The 16,678-nt window shown below is 39.0% G+C and overlaps 1 protein-coding gene across 1 annotated transcript in view; it reads left to right on the top strand.

Moving 5' to 3' along the window:
• Nucleotides 1-10,189, top strand: part of LOC126194942 (exportin-2) — a 191,038-nt gene extending 180,849 nt beyond the window's left edge. The window contains exons 18-20 of the mRNA XM_049933328.1: nt 2,633-2,779; nt 9,684-9,844; nt 9,945-10,189. Coding sequence (XP_049789285.1) covers nt 2,633-2,779; nt 9,684-9,844; nt 9,945-10,099 — 463 coding nt within the window. The 3' untranslated portion in view covers nt 10,100-10,189. The remainder of the gene's footprint in view (nt 1-2,632; nt 2,780-9,683; nt 9,845-9,944) is intronic.
• Nucleotides 10,190-16,678: the final 6,489 nt, after the last annotated feature.

Raw genomic sequence — 16,678 nt, 5'->3', positions numbered from 1 at the left:
TTTCGAAATGTGGTGCTACAGAAGAATGCTGAAGATAAGGTGGGTAGATCACGTAACTAATGAGGCGGTATTGAATAGGATTGGGGAGAAAAGAAGTTTGTGGCACAACTTGAGTAGAAGAAGGGATCGGTTGGTAGGACATGTTTTGAGGCATCAAGGGATCACAAATTTAGCATTGGAGGGCAGCGTGGAGGGTAAAAATCGTAGAGGGAGACCAAGAGATGAATACACTAAGCAGATTCAGAAGGATGTTGGTTGCAGTAGGTACTGGGAGATGAAGAAGCTTGCACAGGATAGAGTAGCATGGAGAGCTACATCAAACCAGTCTCAGGACTGAAGACCACAACAACAACAACAACAACAACAACAACAACAACATGAATGGAAACAGACAGTATGTGTGTACAGGCAACACACAATCTCCTGTTGCAGAGCATGCTATACAACATGACATACATAATGTTGATGCCCGTTTCACCACATGTGCCACCTGCCACCTGCCACCCCGCCCCCCACCCCCCCCTCACCCTATTCCCCTGACACCAGTTTTTCGGAACTCCACAGGTGAGAACTGGCATTACAACATGTTCTACCCTCCTCTTCCCTTCTCCACACCCACCTGGCTTATATTTATATTAATAATGGACTTAGCTTTCCACTGTTATTAACTCTTGTGCGATATTTGGTCAGTAATCTCTGTCTTTCTTTTTACTGTATCTTCCACCTATAAGCTGTCAGGTTCTCATATCCCATTTTGTGCAATCCTCAACAGTCGGCCTTTCCTTCCCTTCCCATCTGGTAAGACTCTCCTGACCTGTGGTTTTGGGTGACTTGACAATAACTCTCCCCATTTCCTAAACCTCACCAGTCCATTTGCTTCATATCCCTTCCTTCCTCCTCCCCTCTTCATCCGTTCTCCCAGGAGAAGGAGCCACTGGCTCCAAAAGCTCTCCTGCCACCACTTGGTGAGCAGATCTTTTTTTCTATCCAATTATATTATGTTTTAAAAAATTGATTATTTTTGTTGATGCATTCTGATATTATGATTGACGTGTTGAATTGAAGTATTATTTTGTTTAACGTGTCTTTATTAAATAATGTTGAAAGTCTATTGCAAGCAAAAATTCACCAATTTTACCTTGTTTAAATGATCATAATAAAATAAAAGAGAAAAGTATAATACCTCTTCTGTGTTCATTCATTTTTGCCAAAAATTGTACTAGATGCTGTGTTTTGTCATCATTCTGCCATTTAATCAAATTTTAATAGTCATCATCAGTAAAATAAGTATTTTTTTGATAGGTTTCTTCATAGGCATTTCTGGTTGAAGATGAGAAATTGCAGCGCCTGTTGTACGTTGGACTTCTTCACTTGTAATATACTGTATAGTACATTGCACACTTAATCTAATGAAATGGCCTCAGTCTCTGCTAACCTTTGTCTTGTACCCTCCTCCATCCATGTCCCCAGGATGTCTACGCCATCTCCCCACCCACACTCTCTTTACTCTAGTGAGCTCCATGTATTCATTAATGTATACCTACGTTTTCTCTGTGGCCTCCATCTTATACTGCCTTATCTTGCTCAACCCCCTAGCCTATGCATCTGCATCGTTGTGTAATCCATGCAGATGTCCTTTGCCTGCCCAGGACAAGCTTAATAGTGCCACATCCCTGTCTTGCCCTCTACAGCTGCTGCCTCACCTTCCCTCCCCTCCCCTCCCCTCCCCTACCCATCTGTCTGCTCCCTCCCCTTCTCTTCCCTTCCTTTCCCTTTTAGGGCACCTTCCTTCTGTCTACTTTACAATAATTTTAGAGTTTGATATTTTGGTTTTTAAATTTATTTACAGTTAGCTTATAGCTTGATTAAAACTAATTTTCAGTTAAGATTTCACAACGTGTACATTATTTCCTTTAATCGTATCTGTCAGTATCACACACACACACACACACACACACACACACACACACACACACACACACACACACACACACACAAACGCGCGCGCCAGGAAAAACCTTGATTCACTTACAGTCTTCCGTCAGTGTGGCATGTAATTTGCTATTGAGTACTGCTGGCAGTCCATTTAACTTTCACTGGCTTCAGTGGTCCAGAATGGACTCTTGCATGTTGACAGCTGGCTTCCCATTGTCAGAGACTTAGCTGATTACTGATATGTGAATGCTATAGTGCCATGTAACAAATGTCAAATAACGACTATTTTTAATAAGAGTGTTGATGTAAAACACCAGATAACAAGTAGTTTTAATCAGAGTGTAGTTGCAAAACACCGAAAGTTGTGGAGGGAGACCAAGACTTGTCTTCAGTGAGCTGGTTCAGCTAGATGTAGATGTGGTAGTTATGTCAACATTGTTAAAACTGAGAAAGACTATCTCTTCATAGCTTCATTACATCTTATTTTAAATGATGTGAACACTTTCTAATACAGACATGTCCATGCTGCAATTTATGTAATGTTCTGTCATGAATCATTTCAGCAAAATCTGATACTCAATAATTAAAACATATAAAAAGTGAATGATAATGAAACACATTTGTAGGACTTCTTGTGTGTCCTTTAGAACATCTTTGTGCGTAGTTATACTTCATTAATTTTATACTTTGATTGCAGAATGTTTGGCATGGTGTTAGAACGCCTTTTTATTCCTGATCTTCAAAAAATCTCTGGAAATATTGAAAGGAAAATTGCAGCAGTGGGTGTTACAAAACTCTTGTGTGAAAGTCCAGAACTTGTTAATGGACCTTATTCACAGTTTTGGTAAGTATTCCATGAAATTGATATCAACTCTATTGATTGATTTATATCTATAGACTGTTGTGGAAATATGGAATGGCAGAAAGGGATGAAAGAGAAAGCCGCCTGGTAGAATTTTGCAGAGAGCATAATTTAGTCATCACTAACACTTGGTTTACAATCATGAAAGGAGATTGTATATGTGGAACAGACCTGGGGACAGGAAGACTATATGATAGTAAGGCAGAGATTTTGAAAGCAGATTTTAAATTGTAAGACATTTCTAGGGGCTGATGTCGACACTGACCACAATTTATTGGCTATGAACTGTAGATTTAAACTAAAGAAATGGCAAAAAGATGGGAAATTAAGGATATATGGGACCTGGATAAGTTGAAAGGATCAGAGTTTGTTAACATCAAACAGTGGAAAATCCAGGATGGAATGTAACAATATTACGAAAAGGAAAGTTGCTACTCACCATATAGTGGAGATGCTGTGTTGCAGGTAGGCACAACAAAAAGACTGTCACAAATAAAGCTTTCGGCTATTAAGGCCTTTGTTGACGACGCGCGCGCGCGCACACACACACACACACACACACACACACACACACACACACACACACACACACACACACACACACTCTCTGCATATAACTGAAACCACACTGCGAAACGCAGCATCAGTGCATGATGGGAGCGGCGGCGACTGGGTGGGGGTAAGGAGGAGGCTGGAATGGGGATGGGGAGGGGGAGGGATAGTATAGTAGTGGTGGTGGGGGTGGGGGTGTTGGTGGTGGCAGACAGTGTAGTGCTGTAGGTTAGATGGAGGGCAGGGGAGAGGTGGGGAGGGGGCACAAAGTAGCAGAAAATGAGAGAAGTAAAAAGACTGGGTGTAATCGTGGAATGACGGCTGCGATGTGCTGGAATGGGAACAGGGAAGGGGCTGGATGGGTGAGAACATTGACTAACGGAGGTTGAGGGCTTTGATTCCCTCTCATTTGGCCTGAGATGAGGGGCATCATCCCCAAATTCCTATCCACATCTCCCAAAATTGTGTTCTGCTGCACACCCTATCTGCAGAATATCACTGTCAATCCATATTTCAGTCCTGCTCCCTATCCTGCATCCCCTAGGTCATTCTTTCGTGGTCAGCTCAGGTCCAAGACATCCACCAATCATGTCCTACCACAGTCCACTCACAGGTATTTCTTACACTGTAAAAGGCAAGGCTGTATGTGAAAGCAGCCATGTTTTGTATCAACTGTACTTCAGTTACTTTACGGCATTCTGTTTGGGCATAACAAATAACCAAGTCCTCCCTCTGTCTACCTCTTATACACTCTACCCATTGAACTCCATTCATATTGTTTTGCAGCCAGTGAATCAACTGTTGAAAGACTTGCCTCACATTATCCCACTACCCCTTTCTCACAACCATCTGCCCAGGCAGCAGCCATGGTAATCAGCAGTTTCGCCGTGGCCACAGGCATGTGCATTTGAATATCTGTGTGGTTGATTGAGTGTATGTGTATACTTCAACTAGAGAAAGAGCAAGAGCTCGAAAGCTAATAAAATACTGTTTCTGTTGTGTTTTTCTATGCACCACACGTCGGTCAGCTATAGATCACTCTGAGGATATAAACAGATTATACAACAGTGTCCACCTGTGTCTGTGTACCATTCAATTTAACAGAGGAAGCAGACAGTGTTTTCTTCCTCCAGATTAGCAACTTTGCAACTGATTTAGTTGATTAAATTCTACTGGCAATTTGATGAATAGCATTAAGCAGTATGATGATTGTTAATTGTCAATATTGTATACAGATTACCTTTCATTGACTTGTATGTATCCAGTTAATGAACTACCTTGACTCGTTCCACATCCTTGAAGGATCTCCTTCTTGATGGAATCTAAAGAATGTGTTGAATGAAGAAATGCTACAGTCAGTTTTAGTTTCAAATTTAGTTACTAGATGATCTAGACACTTGATATTTCTATCTCTCAGGATCAACATCACTTTGGCCAATGTCTGAATCTTTCAGGACCCATTAACACTTTTTGCATTTTGCACTCTCATATCTTGAATTTATAGTATGCATAACATGAAATTCTGAAACATTACAGTATCTAGATATATAGTTCTGCTGATATTGTACTTTAATGCTTCTCTATACAACATGCTTAATGAGATTCAATACTTTACACTACATAAAAGTCCATACTTAAAAAACCAACAAATAGAAGAAAAAAGTAATTTTCATGTACTGCAGAACGAGAGAAAGTCTAACAAAGGGTTCATGGTGTGCTCGCTTGTAAATGTTAGTAAGAAATGCTTCATAGTCTGAGGCAAGTTCATCTTAGGAGCCAAAAAATGCACACAAACAGGTTTTGGGATGAGAACCTAGGTGGGAGTAATCATTTCTGCATTCGGAAATCCCTAAAGGCAGCCGTATGGATTCTGGCAGGCTGTTTAGTGACACCTACACTCAGCTGGGAGACCGGTGGCCTGGTGAATAGAATATACCATACAGACCCATTTGAGAGTGGACTGGCAAACAACTCAATATCCTTTGTAATTGTGTTCCCTAGTGATGAAGTAATGCTTGTAGTTGTTCCTTAACCTTTTTGAATTCCATCTGTCCTCAAGTTATTAATTTTCTATAGTTAGTGCTGTTCATGAATGCATCTCGATTTTTTTCCATCAGTCGAGTGTCAGCATTTTTCTTCCTAATTCGATTGTGATACTCGGATGACTTCATTTTCCATAGGCATTCATTTTGGTATCTGCTGATAAACTACTCCAGACATTGATTTTCTTGTAGAACAAATGGAATGGCCGCATCAGCAACACTGACTCCGTAGTGTATACAGTATTCATAATTACAATTAATAAAATATTCTGGGCCATTATGCTGTAGTTGAATGGATTTCACATTCAAATCGATTGTTTTGTACCCATCTGCGTAGGACATATTAAAGGGGGACGTAGATTTTCTGAGTGTCTGATTCATGCCTTGGCTCTCTACTGTCTGCAGCAAAATTCTGTATACATGCGCTTTTGTGCAGTGGTGTGATGTCACATCTTGAATACCCGAGTGTGTATAGCCGTTGTTGACTGCTGTCTTCTATGACCTAATAGTGGAAGATGTGACACATCATCTTCAGCACTAGAACCCAGATGTCATTTAGTTTCACACCCTCCTCCTTCCTATTGAAATTCCTGGGGTATTTTACAATCTCTGTGGCCCTCCTGTATAGCCTTTCATGTTATATGCATTTGGCTGCCGGTAGTTGAGTCCTATCTGAAAGAATGTGGTGGTCTCCTGGCTGCTAAGCATGTTCCACAAGAGTTGCTCTGTCAGTATCCCCTTTCTGCAATTGCCCTTGTGCTCTTCTAATCGTTTTTTGACCATTCTTTTTGTAGTACCTTCATACACCTCCCCACAGCTACGTGGAATCTGATAAATTTCTGTTTTCTGTAGCAGTTGGCGAGCATCCTTAGCCCATTTTAGGTGATTTTGTCTCTTCTGGGTGAGTTTTTAGATCAATGTGATGTTCCATTTTTTTTCCCCATGCGGTTGTTAATGCCCTTAATGGAAGGCAGAAAAGCCTTTAATTTCACAGGCACTTGTGCATTGCTCTGATTTCTGCGCTGTGATCTTAACTCTCTTTTTACTTCAGTGGACAAATAACCATTTTTGAGCAGTGACTCCATGAGATGGGATGTTTCAGTTCTGCATCAAGCAGCTCTGGTCCACAGATGTTCCTTGCTCTATCCGCCAACATTTTCATGTCGGCTCTCTTTTTTGCTTGAATCCCAGTTAGGTAACAGTCTGTGTGTGAGTTTTTGATGAACGTGTGGCCTAGGCTACCATCTTCTTTATTGAAAACCAGCACATCAAGAAAATTTCCTCTGTGGAAGGGGGTGAAATGTTGGGTTTAAATGTGAAATCCATTCAACCATGGCATAATAGCCTGGAACAGCTTATGACATTTCTGGCTGTAAAAGTTTACATTTTGCAGTATTCATAATGTCAGCAGTACAAAAGATATTTGTGATAGCTATTACATGTAACTTAATGCCACCAAAACGTTTTTGTGATGGATTTGTTTTATAAAATGTTCTCTGTGAACTTGTAGTCTTTAAGGTTTATAAAATTTGGTGCTTTTCACAATGCCCATTTTGTAAAATGTAGTAACTATAATCATGAGGAACATACCAGTAATATCCAGCTTCATCATTAACTTTTTCGCTACATAACTCCTAGTATATTCCAGGCCAGTTCTGAGTGAGAAAACCATACATGATTCATTCAACACTCTTGTTGTTAGCAACAAAATAAATGCAGAAAAATGTGATTATAATAATATAAACCTACTATTCTCAGGTACTGCAGAAGCAAGGGCAGAATTAGTAACATAAAACAGAGGCCTGTATTAGGAATCTGAATAAAAAAGCAGAATTAATAGAAATCAGAATAAATTATGCAATTTTTATTTGTACACACATGAAGTAATTTATGCATACTTGAAGTAGTAATGAGTATCTGACAATAACACCAGCATTTTACTCGGGTACCACATCAGTGTTTATTAAAGCAACTGTGGTAATATGGGGTATCAAATGAAGGTTGACTGTTACTATAGGTTATCCATCTTGAGCTGATTGTGATCTAACACCAGACGCATTTTGCTTTTATTTATAAAGCATCTTCTGTGGTTGTTGGTGTTTCTTTACGTAATCTGCTCCTTCTCTCCTTGCTAGCAGCGGTAATGTTGAGGATTTCGTGATAGGGAGGATAGGGCATATTAGCGTGGATGAAGAGTGATTAAAAGATGCTGAAGTAACTTCAGAAGTGCACCAGGGAAGTATGTTGGAATCTTTGCTGTTCATATTGTTTATTAATGTTAATACTAACCCCAGTCTTTGAAAAAAGTTGCACAAATATTGAGTAAGATCTTGATAAGATTTCTATATTGCCCAAAGATTGGCAGCTTGCTGTAAATTTTCAGAAATGTAAAATTGTTCAGATTGCAGAACACAGAAAAATTGTCCCCAATGACTGCAATGTCAGTGAGTCACTATTGAAATCACCTAGCCTAAATTATAGTGATTTGCACATAAGGCAGGTGGTGGGGAAGAGCACAGTGGCAAGGAGCAGTATACCATGTAACAATCCAGCCAGTAACGTCATTCTGCCACATCTGCCTGTAGCTCCAGGATGAGTGTAGAATATTTAATGTGGATTTTTATGTTAGTTGAGGTATGTTGAGGTTGCTTAGCTACTACAGTGTTCATTATGGGTGGTGTAAAGCAAACTGGATAAATATTAAATTAAGAAGTGACAGTGACAATTTATCAACTATATAATAAGTTCTATTGGGGAGAAAGAGAAGCAGAAACAGTGGTCCAATGTAGCACCCACCCTAGTGTTCCCAGTTATAAGGGCAGGCAACAGCTGGGCGCATGAGGTGTGGGACAGACACATACAGCATACTGGCAACGCTGCAGAAAATTCTCTCTCTCTCTCTCTCTCTCTCTCTCTCTCTCTCTCTCTCTCTCTCTCTCTCCCCCCCCCTCTCCCTCCCCCCCCCCTCCCTCCCTCCCTCCCTGTGTGTGTGTGTGTGTGTGGAGCGGGGCAGGGGGAATCAGGACAACACATGCACCCTTGTCAAATTGATATTTGCAGCTGCTGATATATAAGCAGGTCTTTGGCAAAAGGCAGTGAGCTAGTGACAAGAGCTGCTTTGTAACTCTGCAACATTAGCGTGTAGAGTAACTAGAACCTGTTTGCCCTCCTTGAGATATAGGATGGCAATGTATTGCCTCCAATTACAGACTTCGCTATGGGCTTTACATCAGTGGCGGCCATTATATGCTACTTGCTAGACCTTCTTCAATAACAGACTGCCCCATTGGAATCAAATACAGTGTGCTATTATTCATGTACACAAAATGTCTATCTGTTGAAACTTCCTTGCAGATTAAAAATTTTTGCCAGACCAAGACTCGAACTCATGACCTTTGCCTTTCCCAGGCAACTGAGCTACCCAAGCATGAATCACAACCCGTTATCGCAGTTTTACTTCCTCCAGTACTTCACCTCCTACCTTATGGATTTAAACTATGAGGACAGGTCGTGAGTCATGCTTAGGTTGCCCACTTTGTAGAGCACTTGCCTGCAGAAGGCCAATGTTCTAAGTTCAAGCCCCAGTTCAGCACACAGTTTTAATCTGACAGGAAGTTTCGTATCAGTGCACTCTCCACTCCAGATTGAAAATTCACTCAGTCTATGTGTTGTTTAACAGCACAGCAGTATTGCTGTATGAAAGGGTGCCCATATTTTTTGAACACAGTGTTTGTCCTTTGGTTAGGGGTAGTTTATTTTTAAAAGTTTCACTATTCGTAATTTGAGAAGGCAGTATTTATACATTTCCCCCGAATAATCCTGTGCAATACTTGACTATTTTGGAAGATAATAGTTTTACTTTAAACTTCTTGTTTTTGGCATCATGATGTCAGTTGTTATTTCCATTTTCTCATTGACTTCAGCACTTTTGTCATGGCTGAAGGAATTTTATTTGCTGTGTGTTCATGATTCTGGCCTTTGGACAACACATGGTGAAATACTTTCTCCCTCCTATCCCTGATTCAATTGATTGTTTTATGGATCTCTTCTTTCATGAAACTTGTGCAGTATTTATGCTGGCTGGAGATTTTGCTGCTCTTATCCTATTCCACTGATGAACACCATATGAATTCACTGTAGTGGAAAGATATAAACTAGCTTATGACTCCAATTTTTTGTGCAGTAATGACCCATAACTCATATAGACACCACATCATGCAGAGGTCAAAAGTCATTTTATAGTGCAATTTAGTGTGCACTAATGATGAGTTTTTTGTTTTAATGTTTCACAGGGTTCCTCTCCTGCAAGCTCTCATTGGCTTGTTTGAGCTGCCTGAAGATGAATCCCTTCTTCCTGACGACCATTTCATTGAAGTAGAAGATACTCCTGGATATCAGCCAGTATTTTCACAGCTGTTGTTTGCAAACAAGAGAGATAGTGATCCTCTCCAAGGTAAATTATTAATGTTGATGTGAACAGAACAAACCTTATGTACATAGGAACACATCTTCTCCATAGTTATGCTTTTCTTTTCTCTGTTGTTTTTCCACAGGTGTTGCGGATGTCAGGTTACATCTTGCGCAGAGTTTATCAAAGTTGTCTGTTGCATATCCTGGCCGCCTTCAGCCTATGTTGGGAGGCATCAGTGAACCACATAGAGTGCACTTGAAGACGTACCTTGATGCAGCAAAAGTTGAAATTTCCTAGTATCTTAACACAACTGTTCTGTTAATGTTTCACATTGAAATGCTGTATACATTATATGTTTTTTGTATAATAATACATGTAAAACTAGAATTTTAAATGATCTTTTTAATAATACAGTAATCAGGTGTATATTACAACTGTCTACCACATACAGAAACATGCTGCTGGATCACTGAAGAGGGAGATATAGGAAAATGCCAAAATTAGAGTTGTGTGATGAGTGTTGAAACTGAAACAGAACATTATTGGTGTCTCAGCATAGTGCAAATAGATGTGGAATATGGAACATTATACAGAGAAGCAACATAGCAACTTATATGAAAATATGTGATATTTTGACTGTGTAACAACTTAACAAATACTGTAGAATACAGGATGAATGTACAGATAGGCTGATATTTTTTGAAATGTAAGATGAATGCAGTGCAACATCTACAATTATGTTTTCTGTGTTTGTGTGTCACAAATTGTTAATCATCTTGTAACTGTTCAAGATTGCATACGTGATTTAAGATGAATGTGTTTTCTTACCAAACAAAGTCATTCAAATTACAAAATGCTGTTATTGAAAGCATATTTTTGTGTCTGATGCAGTTCGGTGAAGCTGAATAAACACATTCGCAAACTGAAATGCTCGTGTTGGTATCATGGTCATTCTGAAAGTTTTGAGAACGAAATGAAAATTGGTTGCTCACAAAAGACTTACCTTGATGAATTCATAGTGCTTAAAAGTTATAGTTGCTCATGCCTCCTTGAAAAATCATGTATTGTAAGCTAAAAAGTGTGCATCCTTTGGGATGTTGATGAGGTATGCTTCATAGGTGTATACAGCTACTTACTAAGATTTGAGACAGTGCTTAGGAAGACATACGGGAGCAGACCAGTGATTACTCGGGATTACTCAAAAGTGAGTATAGTGTGTTGTCCACTTGTACCAGAGGGTGTGTTCTCCATTCTTTTTCCTATGGTCCGTGCTGTTTTCAATGGATGATCACTATTGAGGAGCCCCAAATGCACGACTGCTGCTTCACCCTGCCTCATATTGGGATTGCAGTTTTTCTGTTAACCAGTTGTTCTTTTGATTATAGTTTCTAACTTGTCTAAATTAGTCAAGTGGCTCCTTTAGTGTGGGGTTTGACTGCATGCAGTTCTTCAATCCATGTCAATATGAAGATATCCAAGTAATATCTTAAAAGATGGTTGCTGATTCAGTCCTGTGAGTATGTTGAACCCAACACAAACGTGATGATTGGTCAGCAGCCATAGCTCTCGTACACTGGTGTTGTTCCACTGTTGGAAGGAGGTCCAACTTATGTATTAGATATCTTATTACTATTACTATTACTTATTAGGATATTCTGATGTATTAACAGCCATCAACATTTTTCCTAATCATACTTTAGCTAAGTAATTTTTATTTCAAAAATGGTATTCAGTCACAGTCTCTGTAAACACACCATGAAAACGGATGACATTGCTTCCTGCTTTGTAGTGAAACAGGCACACGGAACACCTTCAATGGTGAGAAATAAGTTGTTCTTAATGTTTTTCACAAGATTACAGAGAAAAACCAGCTTTGACATTCTTCGAGAAACACTATGTTAAAAATACAAGGGAAGGTATTGTAATTATATGCGTGGCATAAAAGGTAGCGTCTTAGAATAACAGTCATGTATGCTGGCAGTCAGCGGTTCTAAAATTAGAGCATACATAACCATTATTTTTTTCTTAAAAGACATGTCTTTTAGTTTCTAATTACATACCACGTGCAAAATTCTGTATTTCTCTGCAAATATACATTCTTAGGTATCGATATTTTATAGAAGATTGTTAGAAGTTAAGAAAACATTACACAATTAAATTTTTTTGGAGACAAATCAAATATCAAATACCCTTTATTTGAATATGCTCATCGTTTTGTAGGACAGCTTTGGTCACACAAGAGCCAGAATGATAGGCGTCGTAGAAAAACGGAAAACAATTTTCATGTTGTTGAACACACTGTAGAAATGTTGCACTTTTTCAGTTGTCACTGTAAAACTGCAGTCTGAACCCAATAGAATTGATTTGGAGTCAGCTTAAGAAATTTGTTGTGAGAAATAACAAGACATTTAAGCTGTCAAATGTCCTGGTCCTAATGCAAGAAGCTTTGACATCTCTCTGCCGAATAATGGTGAAATGCAGAGCAGCACATCGTAAAAGAGGAGGAAGAGGAAATGTGGATTTTTTGGAGCTTGGGATTTTGTTGCTGATGGCCTTGTTATCAATGCAGTAGTACTGAAATGTACAGTATCACTTGGAATCAGTATGGAAGCAGTTCGGAGATTACCAGACGACTGACTGTCACACCTTCAGTGGTTTCAATATTTAACTTCATGGGAAATCAGCAGTGTGCTTTTATGCCACACAAAGCTAATGCAGAAAAATTACCCTTGTTAAAGTCAGGAATTTTTGTCAGTCTTGTGTTTAATTACAAGACTATGTTAGCTAAGATGTCATGTTTTCCATATGGTCACCTAAGAAGTGTATCGCCGGAGTTTTGCCGTATATTATTCCCTTCTGTTTAAAAATTAAATGACATTCAAAGCTATATTGTTCTTTGCTTGTCTGCTTTTACACCTTAACTGCAACTGTTCACAGCACTGCAGGTTTGTTGGATCACTTTCCTGGCCAGTGCCGTCCAAGTTAAATGTGCTGGTAAAGCCGTACACATAATGCACAGGATAAAACGTATCTTCATTATCATACTTGACTGTGCGCGAGACAGCTTGGCGTCCACCTCCACATGAAACAAAGTCCAATGAGGTTCCAACGCAGGAGAATATATAGTGTAATGTTTACATGAGGTTTATTCTTACAATGAACGGAGTATAGTGCCTTCCATTGTTCATTCTGTGAATGTGAAACAGCCATAAGTAATGGCTCTTGTTGGGAGCCAAGCCTGCATTAGTATTGAAGGAATTTCTTTCATATCCAAATTTGTTGAACCAACACAAGACTCCTCACATACAGGAAATCCATACTATTTTTTTTGGATTATAGAACATATGAATTTCAGTGTAATTAGAGATATTGAGAGATGCCTGGAAACTAACATTCTTCTAAGAACTGGAATTGAGTCCTTACATCTCTCTTTGTGACTTAAGAAAGCGAGCCTGGGTAGATCCCAGTGCCCAATTCAGGTGTTCACATCACACTACTGGGAGTACCCACAAGGCAACAATCTTGATGGATCACTTCATAGAGAACGAAATATGGATGAGCTGTTCACCAACCCACACAAAAGATATTATGAGGAGTCATAGTCTGCTACCCACTGAACTAAATATATCATAGGTAATACAGAGACTGACTAATAGCTGACAAGTGATCAGTATGCTGCAAACTTGTCATGTGGATCCCAAACACTGATGTTTAGAAGCACTGGGAACTGAGTTGAGACTGCCATGAACCCAGCTCTGTTGAGGCTTACCTATGTTCATGTCTGTCATGAAACACTTCAGAGTATGGAATGCTAGTAAACCAAGAGTAAAGGTGTTCAAGGCTCTGCTGCTGGATCAGAGTTCCTAGATTGTATGTGCTGCGTCCCAGATGGAAGAAAGTCGAGAGTAGTGGACTGATGAAACTCTAACAATTGCATCAGGCTGTGGCATATGCCCAGTTACTCTTGTGCCTGCACCTTGCTAAATGTAGAGTAATGTGGACTCGAACCTGGTACCCTGCCATTTGCTCTTATTGACAGAGCTGTCCATCCACATCTCTCATCCATCCCCCACAGCTTCAGTTATGCCAGTACTTCAATCGTATTTTGCCAACTTCTCAAACTCTCCTACGTAAATTACTTGACTAGAACTCCTTGGAAGAAAGGGCATTACAGAGAAAAGGCCTTGCTACTGCCTAGAGCAGCGGTTGTCAAACCTTTTTATTTAAAAGCCAATATAGACATTGTAGGGCTACACCTTGGGTTGCAGAGGAATTGAATTTTCACCAACCCAGGGTCATTAATAGAAGCTTGCTGCTTACACATTTTGAATCTGCATAGTATAAGTTAACAAGCCACATACTTTTAAGTGAAGAAATAACATATTGGAAACAAAACATTTTTCTGAAGTCTTACATAGTGACCAGTTCTCCATACCTAAGCAGGTACTGTGGCCAGTGGCATAGCAACAGGGCCCCATGTTTGTTTCTCTGATTTCTGGTCTCATTTGCTAGACATCTTGTTACTGTAGTGTCTGAAAGTATACCAAATGGCTGCAACACACTGTTTTCATTCAGGTTTTTGCATTAGGTCAAAAGTAACAGAACAGAAATGGTTTTAAATAATTTACCTTAATTCAAAATTGTCACAAAAGGTTAGAACAAAGGATGTTCACTTCATATATAAAAGGGTTTAGAAGTCATCTGTTGTCTTATGCATGTTGTTTGGTAGGAGCTAACTTCGTATCACAAACATCCTAGCCACTTTTCCTGACGAGTGTGTGGCCACTTTTCCTGATTGGACCCCATGTCACAAAGGGATCGACAGAAGAAACTATCAAACTGAAATAAATAACAAGGAACTACATTTGTAGGCCAAAGACATTGTTTAAACATTGATGTTGTAAATAATTATTACTCTCTGTGCAAGTGATGTTATAGGAATATTTTAAATCCTCAGATGATTGAAAACCTATAAAGCTGTTAATAAAAAGTAATGGAACAAAGTTCCTCTGTCTGCCTGACAACAATGGTGATGTATATCACAATTACTCTGACCATCCTTGGTAGACAGTAACGCTGTTCAATGCAAAAAAATATGCAGTGGCCATTTTTCACATCTTGGTCACTTAACTACAGTTTCACCTTCTGACCTTACTATTAACTGGTAACCTGTATAAATTAATATGTAATATTAATTAATAACACTAACTGCAATATGAGACATGATCACAGATGTTCACTAAATGTTCTGAATGTTCTATTAGTCATAGAATTGTAATGCAACTGCTGTAATTTGTTTTCATACTGCTGCAACATGTACCACATTTGAAGATGTGTATTCATGAATGATGTTACTTCCATTTGACATTTACACTATAGCAGCTTATTGATGCTAGTGTAGTGCATGCTTGTCAGCATTGGGAGATGAACAATAAAATGTTTCTCCTCTTACTTCTATTAACCCCATAGTGAGTGGTATGCTACATACCACTCTGTCCGTGAGATAAGCAGTAAACTTTGCTTAGATCATGGCCGAATTCACAAACGTCAGTTAAAATTAAGCACATATTAAAATATTACAGCCTCTGTAATTATTATTTTTTTGTTACCGAGTGAGAAAAGTACTCTTAAAGAAGCCCTTAATGTTAGCTGACGTTTCTAGATTCTGCTGTTATTTGCTAGAAGTATATTATTATAAAATACGGCTAAATACCATGGACCACACAAACACTTGATCGTGCCACATCTTGACGACCACTGGGTTAGAGGATTGTTTTCAGAATGAATCTTTCACACTAAAGTGGACTGCATGCTGTTCTGAAAATTCAGGGAAGAACTGTGTGCAGGATCAGAGCTTTGAAGTGAATCTGTGAGGGAGGTTTGTATGTCATTCCTGGATGCTCAGTCAGTAAGAGCATCTCTCTTGAAAGGTAAGGTTTCAGGATTAAGTCCTGGTCTAGGTCGACAGTTTTTATTTTCCAGGAAGTTTCAAACAGCTCACGCACTGCTGCAGAGTGAAGGAGTTATTCTAGCAACATGGACCTTAAGAAACAAACTCTGTGTACCAATAATTATCATCTCAAAAAAGTAGTTATTTTTTGTTTGTTCACAGGAATGTGTCTGCAGTGGAGGTATTTTATTGCGTACCTGGATGGCAGACTTGTAACTGCAAACAAAAAATTATTTATGTAACTATTTTTTTCAAGGTGATAAACTTTGACTAGCCCAGTATAAAGTGCCTACAAATTGCATAACTGTTGGAGTATTGGAAGAGATATTTTGGAGTACAGTAAGACTATTGGAAGAGTGCTAAAAGATGAACAGATAGATGTAAAATCAAGACAAATCAAAGGAATTTGATAGCAGATGAATTGTGTGGCCATTGCTTGAATTCTCAGCTGGAATTAGCGTCATGTGTGACGTGAGTTTAGCATTGTGAACTCTGTTTCAGTTCAACAAAGTTGATGGAGCACAGTATGCCCTGTTCTCCGTGTGCAAGTTGAAACTGTGTATCTCGCGCTTCATTGCCTTAGTTTTACAGGAACCAGCATAATGTATTTCGTTAATTGCATAAATCGTGGCAGGAACAATAGTTTCAGTAATGTTAAAGATTTATTGTGGCTTCTTTCTCCACATATATCTCAGTATCATTAAAGTTGGAGCTTAAGTGCTGACATTGTACAGTTCTATAACATTTGCACGCTGTCAACAGTCAACATAATTCTTACATATCAATTTCTTTACGCAGATTACTGATAATTGCTCAGATTTATGAGTTAAATGTATGACAAATGTTGGTAACTTTAACATAATATCTCTGATTCTTCACAATGATCACAATCTCTAGAATTATAATTTAGCATTCTTGGTTTCAAC

Source organism: Schistocerca nitens, chromosome 7, assembly GCF_023898315.1.
Source record: "Schistocerca nitens isolate TAMUIC-IGC-003100 chromosome 7, iqSchNite1.1, whole genome shotgun sequence".
Lineage (NCBI taxonomy): Eukaryota > Metazoa > Arthropoda > Insecta > Orthoptera > Acrididae > Schistocerca > Schistocerca nitens.
The sequence above is the reverse complement of the archived record's forward strand: the minus strand, read 5'-3'. Positions and strand labels throughout refer to the sequence as shown.